At 41.7% G+C, this 17,500-nt stretch overlaps 1 protein-coding gene across 2 annotated transcripts in view; it reads right to left on the reverse strand.

The window, feature by feature from the left end:
• Nucleotides 1–17,500, reverse strand: part of LOC135200948 (homeobox protein Nkx-6.1-like) — a 94,576-nt gene that overhangs the window by 51,391 nt on the left and 25,685 nt on the right. Inside the window, exon 2 of one of the 2 annotated variants that reach the window (XM_064229724.1) lies at nucleotides 11,186–11,331. In XM_064229724.1, the coding sequence (XP_064085794.1) occupies nucleotides 11,186–11,331 (146 nt within the window). Of the gene's footprint in view, nucleotides 1–11,185; nucleotides 11,359–17,500 lie in introns of both variants that reach the window. The other variant, XM_064229723.1, reaches the window with a different exon arrangement.

The following is a 17,500-nucleotide window of genomic DNA, read 5'->3' on the forward strand; positions in this document are numbered from 1 at the left end:
ACTTTCAAATGACAAGTTCTTTACGCAATTTTTATTTCTATATACTTTTATAGAGTGCATAATTTTTTGGAATTTCAAACGGCAGGCTCTTTGGGTAATTTTTATCTTTATAGATTTTTATAGATGGCAGAATAAGTTTTTTAATTTCAAATTCTAGGTCCTTTGTGTAATTTTTATTTCTATATATTTTCATAGAGTGAATAGTTTTTATTTTGAATTTCAAATGGTAGGCTCTTTGGATAAGTTTTATTTTTATAGATTTTCATAGATGGCAGAATAAGTTTTTTATTTCAAATTCTAGGTCTTTTGTGTAATTTTTATTTCTATATATTTTTATAAGTGACAATTTTTGTTATTGAATTTCAAATGGTAGGTTCTTTGGGTAATTTCTATCTTTATAGATTTTTATAGATGGACTGAATAAGTGTTTTAATTTCAAATGCCAGGTTCTGTGTAATTTTTATTTCTATAGATTTTTATAGAGTGAATAATATTTTTTGGAGATTCAAATGGTAGGCTTTCTGGGTAATTTTGTTTTATAGATTTTAAAGATGGACTGAATAATTTTTTGGCTTTCAAATGACAAGCTATTTGGTTCATATATATAGAGCAAGCACTGTCATTTATGCGTAGGTTATGCTTATAGATTTTCATAGACAGATTGAATTACGGTGTTGAATTTCAAACGACATCAGAAGTTGTAAAATAGCTTTTAAAGTTGTAAACAATGTAAAGAAAATTTTTTTTTATTTACGAATGGCATCAGAATCCATAAAACAGACTTGAGATTTATTTTAAACAATAGATTTAGTAATATTTTTTATTTTTTTTGAACGGCATCAGTATCTTTAAAACAAATTGTAAATTTTTTAACAAGTTGTATTTATTTATTTTTAAATGCTGAAATTGATTTTTTTCATCGAACAAGGCGTGATCCGACTTCCAGCTTACTCGGGGCCGTGCTAACTTCGGTCAAAGAGTGCGTTGTTTCACCGACGAAAACTAGAATAAATACGCTGTATTCTATTAGAAATAATTATTGTTGTGTCCTGTTTAACAAGCACACAATTAATTTTTTACCTTTTCATTCTAATAAATAAATTGTAAATATCCTACCCTCAAATTCCTCAAAACAAAACACCTCTTTCAGACATTGTTAGGCTTTTCCATAAGGCTTTCTTAACCAGCCCCCCCTCCCCCCCCCCAACAAAAAACAACAACAGTAAGAACACCAACGAAGACAACAACAACAAAGTAGTTCGTAGGATTACTCCCGAGTAAGGCAAAACAAATTAATCATGAAAATAGCGGAATTAAACACATAAGTAGAAGTATAGACTGCGAAAATTACTGAAAAATATTTCGTATTTTTTCAGTATAATCCTAAAATCCTCTGAACTCCCTCATCAAGTAATAATAATAATAATAATAATAATAATAATAATAATAATAATAATAATAATAATAATAGTAATAATAACAACGGGGTTAGATTAAATAGATTTCCCAGCTAATTTCTATTTCGTCCAAGTGGCTCTTCTATTAGCTGGGAGGAAGGGACTGTTTACCCTAAGCCCTTGTGACTAGACGAGAAAGCAGGGGTTAGCTAAACTGCAGGGAAGGAAGGGGAGAGAGAGAGAGAGAGAGAGAGAGAGAGAGAGAGAGAACCTATATGTGTGCATATGCTTCTATGTCACCCGTTCCAGTCTTTCTCTCTCCCTCTCTACAAAGACATTCAGATGCATAGACATATAATTCTCTCTGTCTGTCTGTCTGTCTGTCTCTCTCTCTCTCTCTCTCTCTTTGTATTTACAAAGACATACACGCATGGAGGTTTGTAGAGACCATATTGGTATAATTGTTCCTACCTGAGTTGTAGTTTATTGTAAATTGTACGCTTGTGCATTTACAAACAGCGATTGTTCGTAAGAAAAATACAACGATGAATTGTGTAAGTGAATTGTGTAATAATAATGAAGTATAAGTATACAGGATTTATACAACATACAACACACGACAAGGACCAAGAACTCCCAGCTTGTTAAACAAGCATCCTCCCCCCCCCCCCCCCCCTCCCCCCCCCCCCCCCCCCCCCCCCCAACCACGAAATCCATAACCACCTAATCACCTGTATTCTCAAGTATTTCCTTCCACCCCCCAGATGCTGGTGATGAGGTCCCCAGCTGTATGGAGGCGCCCTTCAATGACCGTGGGAGATCTAAAGCTCCTCCCGAGGAGGTCCTCTCTCTAGCTCTCAGCTCCTTCGAGAGAGAGAGAGAGAGGGGGGAGGGGGAGGAGGAGAAAGGAGGAGGGGAGGTAGGTCCTAATGATAGCCTCTGCCTCTAACACCCAATATCCCCGTAAGTAGATTGACATTGTAAACAGAGACAGGCTCTCTCTCTCTCTCTCTCTCTCTCTCTCTCTCTCAGCACCTTCTCCTTCAATTAATGGACGAGGTTCTTGTTTATTTGAAGGGGCGTCTTGGCTGTTAGCGGATGTCTGGACTAAAGGTTCCTCCTGACGAAGGATCTGGGTAGAATCTTCACATCATTTGGGTCACATTGAGACGTGCTCAGGATATCTGTCAGTGTTGGAACAAAATTAGCTGTTTCTTTTTAAGTAGGAACCTCCTCAGAGGTCAGAGGTCACAAGGCTACGTCAGGCCTCCTTGGACCTGCACTTTAGGGATGTTCCAGAAATAAGAGACAGGGTTGGCATAAGGCCCACTTAACCGGTCTGATTTCTTTAAGTAGATTAGACTTTTTCGTCTAAAGTAGATTAGACTTTCTTGAAGTCTAAAGTAAGTTAGACTTTCTTGAAGTCTAAAGTAAGTTAGACTTTCTTGAAGTCTAAAGTAAGTTAGACTTTCTTGAAGTCTAAAGTAGGTTAGACTTTCTTGAAGTCTAAAGTAAGTTAGACTTTCTTGAAGTCTAAAGTAGATTAGACTTTCTCGTCTAAAGTAGTTTAGACTTTCTTGACGTATAGATCGATTGTATTCAGTTGCAAGATTCTGTACTGTTTATTAATACATTGTGTATCAATATATTACAAACTTTACTTGTAATTATTATGTGCTTCTATTTCGATAACTTAGGAAAGTATTATAAATTTCTATTTAGACAACGAATGAAAGTATTATCTACTGCTATTTCTGTAACGAATGAAAGTATTATAGACTTCTATTACGTGAACTAATATCCCCTGGTATTACGATAACTAATGAGAGTATTACCTGCTCCTATTTCTATAAACTACGCGAGTATTATGTTTCTGTTTCTATAAACTATGTAAGTATTATCTGCGCCTATTTAGATAACGAATGAAAGTATTATCAACAAAAATATTCCCAAGAGCGCAAAGAAATCAACTTCCCTCTCAAACTACCAGGGCGACATTACGTCAAAAATCTTCACGCTTATCAAATTCCCAGATCTAGAACGGCTAACAGCGGCAGCGGCGGAGGCGGCAATTCCAGGCCATTCCAGGAGGATTCCAAAGGAATTCCTCTCAGACAGAGAGAGAGAGAGAGAGAGAGAGAGAGAGAGAGAGAGAGAGTCACGCTTATCAAATTCCCAGATCTGGAACGGCTAGCGGCGGCGGCGGAGGCGGAAGCGGCAATTCCAGGTCATTCCAGGAGAATTCCAAGGGAATTCCTCTCAGACAGACAGAGAGAGAGAGAGAGAGAGAGAGAGAGAGAGAGACTATCTTTCTCCATGACGCGGCCATTCCATTAAACCGTAAAATGGCACTCGGGTGCCAAAATGGGCGGAAGGGGGGGTGGGCGTTTGCGGGCGCGCAAAGAGTTGGGGGGGAGAACGGGCGTGCATGAGGGCGTGTTATCATCGCGGGCGAGTCATAATGACGCCCTCATCGCGCATGTAAATGAAATAGTGGGTGTCCGTATCGCTATCGCTATCGCTACGCCGCTGTCGGGTGGGATATGATGATGCTCCGTGAAATCTTTTAGGGAGAGAGAGAGAGAGAGAGAGAGAGAGAGAGAGAGAGAGAGAGATGGTGTGTATGTGGTTTGTAGCTTAAGCGCTGTCTGGATATTCAGGGTCTATATTCTCTTCTGGGATGAAGGGTCTACTCTAAAAGAGTCTGGGTCTGGATTTTGGGCCGGGACTTAATAATGTCTCTTTCTGGGTCTCTTTTTTTCTGGGTCTTTTTTTTCTGGGTCTAGAATCTGGGTCTGGATTTTGGGCCAGGAATGTATGTCTCTTTCTGGGGTCTGGATTCTGAGTCTCTTTTTGGGTCAGGATTCTGGATCTACTTCTGGGATTCGGAGCTGGATTTTGTATCTCGGGGGTGTGGATTCTGGGTCTTGAATGTTGTTATCATCATACTATTATTATCATTATATATATTATATTATCTATCTCTCTCTCTCTCTCTCTCTCTCTCTCTCTCTCTCTCTCTCTCCAAAAAATTAGTTCACATTCCTAAAAACACATTTGTCACAATAGGGCATTTTCAAGAGAGAGAGAGAGAGAGAGAGAAGAGAGAGGAACTGACAAGGTTTGGACAACAATTTGTTATGGAAGAAGAAGAAAAAGAAGAGAGAGAGAGAGAGAGAGAGAGACTGACAAGGTTTAGACAACAGTATGTTATGAAGGAAAGTACAGAGAGGGAAAGAGAGAGAGGAGAACAGTGTGTTAAGAAAGAAGAGAGTGAGAGAGACTCGGGGTTTTGACAACAGCGTGTTATGGAAGAGAGAGAGAGAGAGAGAGAGAGAGAGAGAGAGAGAGAGATCGGCTATCATAAATATGTAGATTTCTTTGGTCGAGGTGACATAATTGAAGGGATGAACCATCGCTGGACCCCGATGGGGCGGAGCCAAAAAGGCAGAGGAGAGAGAGAGAGAGAGAGAGAGAGAGAGAGAAGAGAGAGAGAGGTGGGGGCCCGTTAGGGAAAGGACGAAAGTCTTCAAAAAAAGAGAAAGGAGGGAGAGAGAAAAGGCATCGGGGAATGTAAACAAATTGGATGGAGAAAGAGAGAGAGAGAGAGAGAGAGAGAGAGAGAGAGAGAGGACACTTTCAAAAAAAGAAAGTTGACGGAAGCTACTTTCTTTTTTTCGTTAAAAGCTGAACTATATAATATAAGCAACGGCGCAGACCTGCAAATGATTTCTGGTAAAAGTTCATGGTTTTGATAAATGGTCTTCAGATTACAATGTAGAATCTAATACCTAATGTCCCTGGTTTTCATAAGTGGTCTTCCTAAGCGGTCTCATTCTGTAAGTGGTCCTTATAAGTGTAGGGTCTAGATTCGAGAACCAATGGCCCATTTGACGAAATGAGAACCCGGACACCTTTCTGAATTTTGTGGAACCGGGCCAATTTGAGCCCTTTACAGATACCCCTCACCTACCTCCCCCTACCTCTCTCTCTCTCTCTCTCTCTCTCTCGCTAAGTTACTCTTCCTTAAGTTGAACTTATACATCTGAAATTATTCTAATACTCTCTCTCTCTCTCTAATCTCTCTCTCTGGGCTCTCTCTCTCTCTCTCTCTCTCTAAGTTACTCTTCCTTGGGCTTCCTTTTTCGTTAACTTTTACATATTCTGAAACTATACTCCTCTCTCTCCCCGCTAAACAAATCTGAATAACTCCAACAATGAATATTCTCTCTCTCTCTCTCTCTCTCTCTCTCTCTCTCTCTCTCTCTCTCTCTCTCTCCAAAATAACGTGCATTCCAAAGGAAAAAACAGCTCGGACGAACAAGCAATTCCAATCAGCGTCGAGGACCGACGAACGTCCAATTAATCCGCTTGGTAATCTGATTAGATGACCCTAGATGACCTTATATGACTATTGGCCATCCCGCGAATGGATACGACCTCATATGACCTTATTTCGTGATCCCGCAAATGAACAAACGACCTTATATGACCTCATTTGGTTATTCTGCAAATGGATACGACCTTATATGACCTCATTTGGTTATTCTGCAAATGGATACGACCTTATATGACCTTATTTTATCAAACCACAAATGAATATGACCTTACACGACATTATTTGGTCATCCCGCAAATGAATAAGACCTTATATAACCTCATCTGGCCATTCCCGCAAATGAATACGACCTTATATGACATTATTTGGTCATTCCCGCAAATGAGGACGACCTTACATGACCTCGTGTGACCTAATTTGGTCATCAAGACATGTACCTATACTTCCCGTCCTGAGAGATGTAAACAAACATGCGAGCTACGTCTAATTGAAGGCGTTTGAGGATGGAGGAGGAGGAGGAGTTAGGAGGAAGTAGGAGGAGGAAGTAGGACGAAGAATAGGAAATAGAAAGAGAAGGAAGAAAGATGAAGGAAGAGGTCGGAAGAAGGAAGAAGGTTGAAGCCCCATTTCTTTCCAACTCTCTCTCTCTCTCTCTCTCCTCTCTCTCTCTCTCTCCTCGTCAAGTGCTGCGTTTGATGTCTCTCGCCAGGGCGCCACCTGCCAAAGACCTGGTCCTTCAAACTTCCATCAGGGTTACCATGAAATTAAGGCATAATATAGTTATATGCCCCCGCCAGAGAGAGATATGGCCCTTTTATGTCCGAATGACGCGGGTGCGACGCCCCCCGTTTCCCCTCACCACCCGCCCCCCTCCCCGCTACTATTATTCCTCCACCATCGCTCTGAGAGAAAGAAAGAGAAAGAGAGAGAGAGTTCTATGAATAAGTTATAAATAAGAGAGAGGGAGAGATAGAGAGCCATCGCAAGAAACACACCTCGGAAAGAAGAGAGAGAGAGAGAGAGAGAGAGAGAGAGAGAGAGAGAGAGAGGCATCGTACAAAAAACGGTCTCGCACAGAGAGAGAGAGAGAGAAAGAAAGTCAGATCTATCGCAAAGAGACAACACTCACGGAAAGAAAGAGAGAGAGAGAGAGAGAGAGAGAGAGAGAGAAAGCCCCTCAAATAGAGCCGGGTGATGATGCCACGATGTGGTGAAGAGATAGCGCCCGCCGGGTAATGAAGAGATAGCGGATATCTTAACCACATCTTGGAGTAGTGGCGGGCGGCGGGTGGGTGGGGTGGGGAGTAGGAGGGGGTTAGGGACCGAGGCAGCACTCTGCAGAGGAGGAGGAGGAGGAGAATGTAGAAGGAACTGGAGGAAATACGAACAGGAGAGAAGGAACAAGTAAGTGAAAGTAAAGTAATTCAGTGAGACTAAGAAAAGTGGAACTAAGAAGAGAAAGGAATAAAGTGACTCAACGGAAGCAGGAATAACGAACGAGGAACTATGGAAGAGGAAAGGAAGAAATTGATAATTCGGAAGTATCGTAAATTGGCACTTTTCGGAAAGGTGATAACTACCTTATTCATCCGGGCACGTTACAATGTTAGCAGCAGGGGCGTGTTGCCCTTCGAATACTCCAGTTATTAAGTCTTTATATATCTATATATTATATATATATATATATATATATATATATTATATATATATATATATATATATATATATATATATATATATATATATATATATATATATATATATGTATATATATATATATATATATATATATAATATATATATATATATATATATATATAATGTATATACTCTTAAATTTACAGATCCGACACATTCCCCGCGCTCCCAAATTATCTTTACTGAAATAATACATAAAACGAAAGATAGAAAGATTTTCCCATGGGGCAAAAGAGAGAGAGAGAGAGAGAGAGAGAGAAGCATAATCCGGCGTAAAATGGAATACACGCAATCGATCACGCCCTTACAAGGGAGGGGACAGGCGCTGGCGGCTGGTGGTGGTTGGATGAGAAAGTCAGAGAAAAGAGACGCGAAGACAATTCGCAGGCTCCATCCGAAGCCACTCCGCGGAGACGCATCGGCTTCGGTAGGTCCTTCAGAGAGAGAGAGAGGGGAGGGGGGCTTAGGGTGAGGTTAGGTTTCACGAAGGGCTCCAGAACGCCGATTCGATCAACTCCGGCGGGCGACTGTGTTCCAGAGGGTGTAGAGGGATTTCTTGGATGGGCGAATGGGCAAGGATTTACTTATTGCCTGCGAATGGAGCTCGCCAGCGAATTACTGGGGTATGAAACAGCCTGACCTCGAACATGTGTACATTTCTAATGTAAATCTATTATACTTTACCGGCAATTACTCTGTTAGTCGCAAAGCATATCCTTCCATTTAAACAGAAAACAGAGAGAGAGAGAGAGGATGACGACGGCTAAAAAAGATTTCAGGAACATTGCAAATCCGGAGACTTGATAAAACCGACTCACTCTGATGTTCATGATCTTCGCCAGTAGTACTTAGTGTAATATATATATATATATATATATATATATATATATATATATATATATATATATCTATTGATAGACAGCTAAATAACCCACCCCCCAAAAAAATTACAAATACAACATAACAAAATACAAAAAAAAATACAAAACCGACATTTTAACAGCATACGTATGCCCCAGCTGTAAAAAGAAAAAAAAAAAAAAACTATTAAAAAAAGTGACACGGGGACCCATATTCCCATTTGCCAAATTATAACAGACCGTGTTTCGGCCAACAGCTCCCAGTTTGTCAGACGAACGAGAAGTTTGTCGCAAATACATTTCGACATCGACAAACATTAGTCCCAACTGCTGCCATTATTCTTCGGAAGAACAGGAGGATTTCAAACTTTTTTTTTTTAATTTTCGGTGCGTGTGTGTGTGTGTGTGTGTGTGTGTATGTGTATGGTATGTGTGTGTATGGAACGTATATATATTATATATATATATATATATATATATATATATATATATATATATATATATATATATATATATATATATATTTAGAACGTGCTTGTTTGAGTGTGCAAAGTACGTGTGAGTGTGTGTGAGTATAGTACGCGTGTGTGTATGTTTGTATTATGTGTGTGCGCGCGCGTGCGTGTGTATACATATACGCGCGTGAGAATGAGGGCAAATATTTTTTGGGTGTACGATTACAAATTTGAAATATACTATATATTTCATTGACAATATATTAGGCCACTAAAATATGTTCTGAGTGTGTGTGTGTATGTGTGTGTATTACGTGTGTGTGTTTCACACTCGTGTGAGAATAAGGACTAATACTTTTCGGGTGTACGATTACACGATTAAAATTGACATATTTCACGTATAATATTTTAGGTCTCTATAATATTTTCTCTGCGTTTTCTTGCTTGTGCGTATGTGCGTGTGATTGTCTGTTTGTCTACGCGTGATTGTCTGTTTGCGCACGCGCGTGAGTGCGGATGGGCGATAACTTTTGGAGTGTCCGATCAGAATGATAGAATTGACATATCCCGATCGTCATATTTCAAGTCATTATTTTGTCGTTTAAGTCGAGGTACAAAAAACATGAACAGAGAGAGAGAGAGAGAGAGAGAGAGAGAGAGAGAGAGAGAGAATTGCTACGCTCGCCCCGAGATTTAGCGTTCTAAAATTCTGACATCACAATACCTCAAAATCATAGGGACACATTTCTCTTCGTTTGGAGAGAGAGGGAGACCTATAGTTGCTACGGAATTTAACATTTCGGAATTCTTACGACAAAAAAACTATAATCATAAGCGTCTCCGGGAAAGGAATTCTGCTACAAGAAGATCCTCCAACTCAGACACTCCCCCCTCTTCTTCTCTCTCTCTCTCTCTCTCTCTCTCTCTTCTCTCTCTCTCCCCTCCTTCGAGATAACTCGAGCGGCCACATCGCCGCTAGATTGAGATGTGATAAATTATGGATGAGTGTAAAATGTTTTCCAGCGTGCTGGAACATCTAAGGGGAAGGGGGATGCAGGCGCCCCCTCCCCCTCTACCTCTCCCTCTCTCTATCTCTCTCTCTCTCTCCCCCATACAATCGCTACGGACGTTTAGATGATGTTGTTAACATCCCCGGCCAAGAGGCTGACATATCTCACTCTCGTGGCCTCCTTCTCTCTCTCTCTCTCTCTCTCTCTCTCTCTCTCTCTCTCCGTTTAGAAGTTTGTGTGTAATCGTACTTTTTCCGAAATTTTTTTTTAAAGTTGACACAAATTTTGCTCTCTTAAGTTTAATATAAAAAAGCATCTCTCTCTCTCTCTCTCTCTCTCTCTCTCTCTCTCTCTCTCTCTCTCTCTTTTTCCTGTCGTTTTCATGTATTCCCTAATCACTCCATTTCGTAACAGATTAACAGCATTCTCTCTCTCTCTCTCTCTCTCTCTCTCTTATATTCACCTAATTTCATAGGTGGTTTTGAGAACTTCAGACAACGGACGACGAATTTGCATTGCAAATCCTTTTACGGAAAACCTCTCTCTCTCTCTCTCTCTCTCTCTCTCTCTCTCTCTCTCTTCATTTGTCATTCAAGAGACGGGGGAACATCTGTATGAAGTCTCAAAAGACAGATGAACTTGAAAATTTTGGGCGAAACAGGACCCAAGTTTCATACAAAAGTTTTTCCGAGTTTTTAAAATCTATTATTATTACTTTTATTTTTTGAAATGAATTTAAATGGTCTAATTTATTTTATAGTGAAGTATTATTCTGTACTACGTTCTAAAATGTGGGAAATTCTGTTTTATCTATAAAATGATAATAATATAATATTAATAATAATAATGTCGCGAAAATATACAATTATATAGTAGAGTTACCTCCAAAAAATCTCAATTAAAACTTACCGATAAAAGCAGGCCCCACCCACAAAAAAGCTGCCCCTTAAAAAAAATCATTAAAAACCCCATCACAAAAATAAACACCAGTTAGCCCTTAAAAAAAAACTCAATTAAAACCCATAAAAAACAGGCCCCACCCACGAGAAAAAGTGCCCCCCAAAAAAAAAAACCTAAAAAAAAACATAGCCCCAAAAAAAATCAATTAAAACCATAGGCCCCAACCCACGAGAAAAAAGGCCCCCCCCACAAAAAAAAAACCTAAAAAAAAATAAGCCCCCAAAAAAACTCAATTAAAACCCATAAAAAAAAAAACAGGCCCATCACCAAAAAAACTCCCCCACAAAAAAAACGGCCCATCACACTACCCCCCAAAAAAACACAAAAAAACAGCAGTTAGCCCCCCAATAAAGTCAATTAAAACCCATTAAAAAAATAGGCCCTTATCCACAAGAAAAAAAAATTGCTCGTACCACTACCATCACACCCGCTTCTGTCTTACCAAGGCCAACAGCTTCTTTCTTACCTTGACCTGTGACTCCGTCATGCCAAGGGCATAGGCCAGCTTGGCTCTCTCGGGTCCTGCCAGGTACTTGGTCTGTTCGAAGGTCTTCTCGAGGGCGAAGATCTGCTGCCCGCTGAAGGTTGGCCTCGTGTGCTTCTTCTTGCCATCTTTGTCCAAAGTCATCGTCGGCAGACCTGTGCCAAGAAGGGGGGAGGGACTCAGATGAAACAGATGGCTGTCGCAGGAATTATAATAATAATAATAATAATGATGCTGATAATAATAGTATGTAATAATGATAGTAACGATGATATTATACTTAGTCAGAGGGAAGGACCTGACTGAAACATATGGTTTTTCAGGGATTAATAATAATAATAATGATAATGATAATAATAGTAATATTAATAATATTAATGATGACAGTATTACCAGGTCAGAGGGAAGGACCTGACTGAAACATGGTTGTTCAGGGAATAATAATAATAATAATAATAATAATAATAATAATAATAATAATTACAAAAACAAAACCTATTCCTGCCGTAACTGACTAATTTTCGCCTTTACTCCGACGGCCTGCTCACTACACACACACACTCTCTCTCTCTCTCTCTCTCTCTCTCTCTCTCTCTCTCTCCACCAACTCCTCCTCCTCATCATTTTTACGAGCGCGCTCGCCCTATTTTCGTACACCTCCCCCCGTCCCAATCATCGTCTCCCGCCCATCTCCCGCCCACTTTAACCAAATTCGTCACGAGATTCAAACCCACGTATAAGGAGGGCGGCCGTTTAGTGACGACTCGATTTCCCGAGCCATTATAATGTTCTCTGGGCGTGTGTCTTGTGTTCCAGGGTCCTTCAAGGGACGTCCGGGTCCTCTAAGGGGAAAGGGTAGGGGGTAGGGGATTCTATGGGGAGGGGGGGGGGACACGTAAGATCGTCGACACGTGCGCGGCACGTGCCCGATACTTCTTATCTTCCGCCGTCTCGTGTTTGCGCTTTCGCCCGATCAGTTTTAGCGGAGGGAGGGCTGGGGGGGGTGTTTGTTCCCCCCCCCCCCTAGGCCCCCGGGATACACGGGTGTAGTGGTGTCAAAGGGACGCTGGGGGTTTACAAAAGCTCTTTTGTTTGTCTTTTACCTCAGGATTACATCGGGGATTACACTGGCGATTACGGCTGACCCTGATCAGTCTTATCTCTCGGTTTTCGGAGGGTGTTAGGAGATGGCCTATGATAGACTCGCGCCCTCTCTCTCTCTCTCTCTCTCTCTCTCTCTCTCTCTCTCTCTTATAGATAGAGCATATTATGATGGGATCAGCAGACTCACACCTCAGGAAATTTCCTGAGAGCAAGAAAGCCATCTGAATCCTTCTGAAGCCCATTCCTTCTGAGCTTTCCTGAAGCTTGTGAAGCTTTCAATGAAGCCCGCTGAAGCCTGTTGAAGTCTTCTGGAACCTTCTGAAGTCTCTTGGGGCCTTCTGAAGTCCTCTGAAACCTTCTGAAGCCATCTGAGGCCTCCTGGACACTTCTGAAGCTTTCTGAAGCCGTAAGAAGCCAGATGAAGCCTTTTAAATTCTTCTGAAGCCTTTCGAAACCTCCTGAAATCATCTGAAGCTTTCTGAAGTCTTTTGGAACCTTCTGAAGTCTCTTGGAGCCTTTTGAAGTCCTCTGAAACTTTCTGAAGCTTCCTAAAGCCTCTTGAAAGCTCTCTGAAGTCTCGTGAAACATTCTGAAGACTCCCGGAACCTTCTGAAACCTCGTGAAACCTCCTGAAGCCTCCAGGAACTTTCTGAAGCCTCTTGAAAGCTCTCTGAAGTCATTTTGAGGCCTCATAAGACCACCCCAATTGGAATTCCTTTTTGAAGGGGTCATCCCCTAAGAACAGAGAAGACAATCTCGGACGAATCTGACACTTCCCTCCTCCCTCCTCCTCCTCCACCACCCTCTCCTTCCTCTCTCCATCCCTCCTCCTTCCCCTGAAATCCCTCCAATTCCCACCAATAATCCGGCGAAGGCGACCACCCCCTATCCTCGTTACCAGCCGAGTTGTCAACACACGTGGCTCATAACAACCCAACGACCCCGGGCGAACGACTGCACGTGACCCCATTAACGGCCAATTGGGTCGTTGTTGTCGTCCCTGTTCCACCCTCATTCAATCTCGAGGTCCTCGGTGCATAGTCATGAGAGAGAGAGAGAGAGAGGGAGAGAGAGACTCAGTCAGCTTCTTCCAGGTCAGTACTACAAGGTCATGGATAAACACTACATAAACAGCGAGGGACACTAGCTTACGGGACGCCCGCCCACCCGCCCCTCCTGAAGACATTGCGGGGGGGCTTTATAGACCTCTTTCCGCCAAGGCGTGACTTTTCGTCACCTCATAGACTTCCGCCCCTCGGTGTCACCCCTCCTTCTCTCCCCCTCCCGTCCTCGGGGTAGGACATAAAGGCCACAAGAAGGGATCGTAGCAGGGGCGTGGGAGGGCAAATATTGTGGACTTTGAGGTCGAGCACCGATTGAAGAAGAAGAGGAATCAATAGATTCTAAATATTGACAACAAAGAAGGCGAATAAATTGAGTAACTTGGGGTCTTTTAACAGCCCAGGCTTGGAAGAAACGTTGAAATACGATTAGCAACTGATAGATGAACCTACGAGGGAGTAATGTGCGTTTATTTGAGATTATCAGACTTCGAGTTCATTACTGACAAAACATTTTGGGAAGAATATTTTCTTAGATTTCTTTCGTCAGAATAATATACAGTACGTTGATGCGAGCAATGTTACACAAAGCTGATGCCTGTAACAATGTTATCTCTCTCTCTCTCTCTCTCTCTCTCTCTCTCCGCGTGCATGATTGACAGGCTACAAATCCTCTTAATTGCATCAATCAAATTTTAATGATCCGGTTCATTAAGCAATCTGGAATATTCATGGAATCTCACTGACCGACAGACAGGCAGACAAACAGGGACTGAATTATTATTATTATTATTATTATTATTATTATTATTATTATTATTAAATTAAAAGACTTCCTTTAAAGATTTGAAAGATCGGATATAAAGACTTCAAAGACTTATCAGTTAATGAAAAAGAAAAAACCCTTATCACTTAAGGAAAAAGATAAAAATCAGTTCAGAAAAAAGATTTAAAAATCCCTTACCAGTTAAGGAGAACGATAAAAAATCCCTTACCAGTTGAAGAAAAAGATACACAAAATCCCTTATCAGTTAAGGAAAATGATGAAAAATCCCTTATCAGTTAAGAAAAAAGATTTAAAATCCCTTATCAGTTAAAGAAGAAGATTTTTAAAAATCTCTTATCAGTTAAAGAAAAGGATAAAATGTCCCTTAACAGTTATGAAAAAAGATAAAAAAAAATCCCTTACCAGTTAAGGAGGTAGATACAAAAAAATCCCTTACCAGTTAGGAGATAGATAAAAAAAAATCCCTTACCAGTTAAGGAAAAAGATAAAAAAAAAATCCCTTAACCAAAGTTAAGAAAACAAGTCATACCCAATTCCATATAGATAAAAAAAAAGAGATCCCCTTTTATCAGAACTGAGCATTGTTGACAAAGCTTCCAAGCAATTCTCTAAAACCAAAGTAACTGTCGGCACAACAGCCGTCAAGACTCCTAGTACATAAACTTTAACAAGGAATTAAAGCTACGTCACTCCTCCCCCGCCTATTCCCCCTCCTATTCCTCCTCCTCGTCCTCACTGCTGCTGCTGCCTGCTTCTGCTGCTGCTGCTATTACCCTCTCCTCCTCCTCCTCCTCCTCCTCCCTCCGGCACTCTCGTGTTAACTAAACATCTTTTAAAATACGCAGCAACTGTGGGGATTATACCAGCGGGAACACGTCTCAATCTGCCTTCAATAATAATTCGTATTGATCCGCGTCGTCATTACAGCTACTCGTTAAGCATTTTCCATTCCATTACGTGTCTTCGGAGGAGGAGAGCGTGTAGGTGTGTGTGTAAGTGTGTGTATGTGTATGTGGGTGTACGCGCATCTCTTAGCCACTGTGACGGGCGCGAGATTGGGTCTCATTTTTCGTCACTATTAGAATTAAACCGAAATTGAAAATCTGCTCGGGAGAGTCTAATCATGGCTGAGGCGACCCCTCAGCCAATACACATTATATGATATCGGAAGTTTCGGAGACCAATTGGAATAAAGAGAGAGAGAGAGAGGAGAGAGAGAGAGAGAGAGAGAGAGAGATTAGATAATGTAGAGAAATAATTAGATGTTATGCGTTTGGGGCCGCGGGGAAAGTTACATTATGTAGCTTGCCATGACGGTGCCAATTTGCACTCTCTTGGACGAGAGGTACAAATGTTATTTATTTATTTATATACTTATTTATTTATCTATTTACTTATCTAATAAGTTTTCGGTTTATTTATTTATTTATTTAATAAGTTTTCCGTTTCGCATCACTGTTCTGTGTTTTAATCCTTTGCATCAACGGAAGGTTAATTCTACATTTCCTACACGCATGATACGTTGTTGCTGTTGTTGTTTAAGATTAAGCCTCGTGCTGGCACGGGCTCTTGCTCCTGAAGCAGCGCATAAAAACCGAGTTCTGCTTGAGAGAATGAGTTAATCATTTCATTTACAATTTGCAAAATCAAGACAGAATTCAAATCAAAATAGCTAAGACAATGCCTTCACAAAACAGTCGAATTGACGATCTGAATGGAATTAAATTCTTCGCAATATGCTTCTTCTTTTACTTCGCTAATTACCACACATCATAATTACTTTCAATTACGTCATGTCCGCCTCAAATTAGTGCAATCCGTTCCGCTAATAAAAGAAAAGGGAACGAGGAACTTGAAGGAACTTTGAGTAACTGTGAGGAACTTGGAGGAACTTAGAGACACTTCATCCAGTCCAGCGTATACTTCACGAGAGAGAGAGAGAGAGAGGAGAGAGAGAGAGAGAGAGAGAGAGACAGTTCCGTAATAGATGTGTGCAACATTTCCCCCACCCCGAGGCTTTAAAAAAAATATGGCGGACACAGCGGCGACTTAATATACCAAGAGGAGCTTTATCTACTAATGTAAAGACGTCAGTGGCTTCGACTCGGCCGATTATTATATCTAGAGATAAATATTTGGGACGATTTCCCCGTCTCGTTTGTGGCACCCTGGCCTTTAGGCGACCCCCGAAAAAAAAAAAGGAGGAGGAGGAGGAGGAGGAGGAGGAGAATTAGGAGGGCGTCGGATAATAAGACAAAATCGTACGTCTGGCACTGGTCACCATTATACCAGTACCAGACTGGTAGTGCCACTAGCCATCCCGTACCACACCACCACCAGCCGTCCAGGAGACATAAGGTCGTTTTTGCCTGGCGGATGATTGTGTGTTTGTGTCTAATTAAACTCGCAACGGCTGCTGGTAATGGCGCCCAATGGCCAGCGGAGCTACCCGCGCCCCTCCCCCTACCTCCCTCGCGGTCCCCCTACCACCCTCCCCCTTAATTATAGCGCCATTATTGCACTGTTTTGGGGCTTATTTTTTGATTCGGGGACTCGTCGTAATTCTTCCGCCAATGACTGCGCGGAATAACTGCTTGGTGGCTCATTTGCATTGAAATAGCGAGTTCGGGAATATGCTTTCCAGTTCCCAGCCCCCGCCCCCCCATTCCCATTCCCATTCCCACCCCCCTGAAATAACCCCCCACAAACAAACCCACCCACCCCACCTCTACCCCTTCCACTAAATCACTTGAAATCACCACAGCCATCGTGGGACCATTACATACAGCACTCTCTGTTTCTTCTACAACAAGATGCAAGTCACAAATAACAACCAATTACAATAACAGCTACAACCTCCCTCCCCCACCCATAACACCTCCCTCCCTCCCTCCCTCCCTCCCCCTCTCTCTCTCTCTCTCTCTCTCAGCCCATTACTGCGGCCTTCCCCTTCCCTCCCCTCCCCCGAACTCCGATTTTATATTTTTTTATAGAAAAAAAACACCAAGAATAAAAGTTAATAAAGTTGTTGTGGGGAAGGGGGAGTGTTTGGAATTGGAGGAGGAGGAGGAAGGAGGAGGAGGAGTAGGAGGAATGTAGGAGAAAACAGCAATCAGCAGCAAAACAGAGAAACCATAAAAATACGAGGCCGATGAGACTCGGGGTGGTATAGGAGGAGATAGGAGATAGGAGGAGGCAATAGGAGGAGGCACTGGGCAGGAGGAGGAGGAGGAGGAGGAGGAGGCCCTCACTGGGTAGCGGCAGCAACAGCAGCAGCAGTAGGAGGAGATAGGAGGCAGGAGGTAGGTACCTATACTACTATAGCAGCACGAGGAGAGAGAGAGA

Source organism: Macrobrachium nipponense, chromosome 27 (assembly GCF_015104395.2).
Source record: "Macrobrachium nipponense isolate FS-2020 chromosome 27, ASM1510439v2, whole genome shotgun sequence".
NCBI lineage: Eukaryota > Metazoa > Arthropoda > Malacostraca > Decapoda > Palaemonidae > Macrobrachium > Macrobrachium nipponense.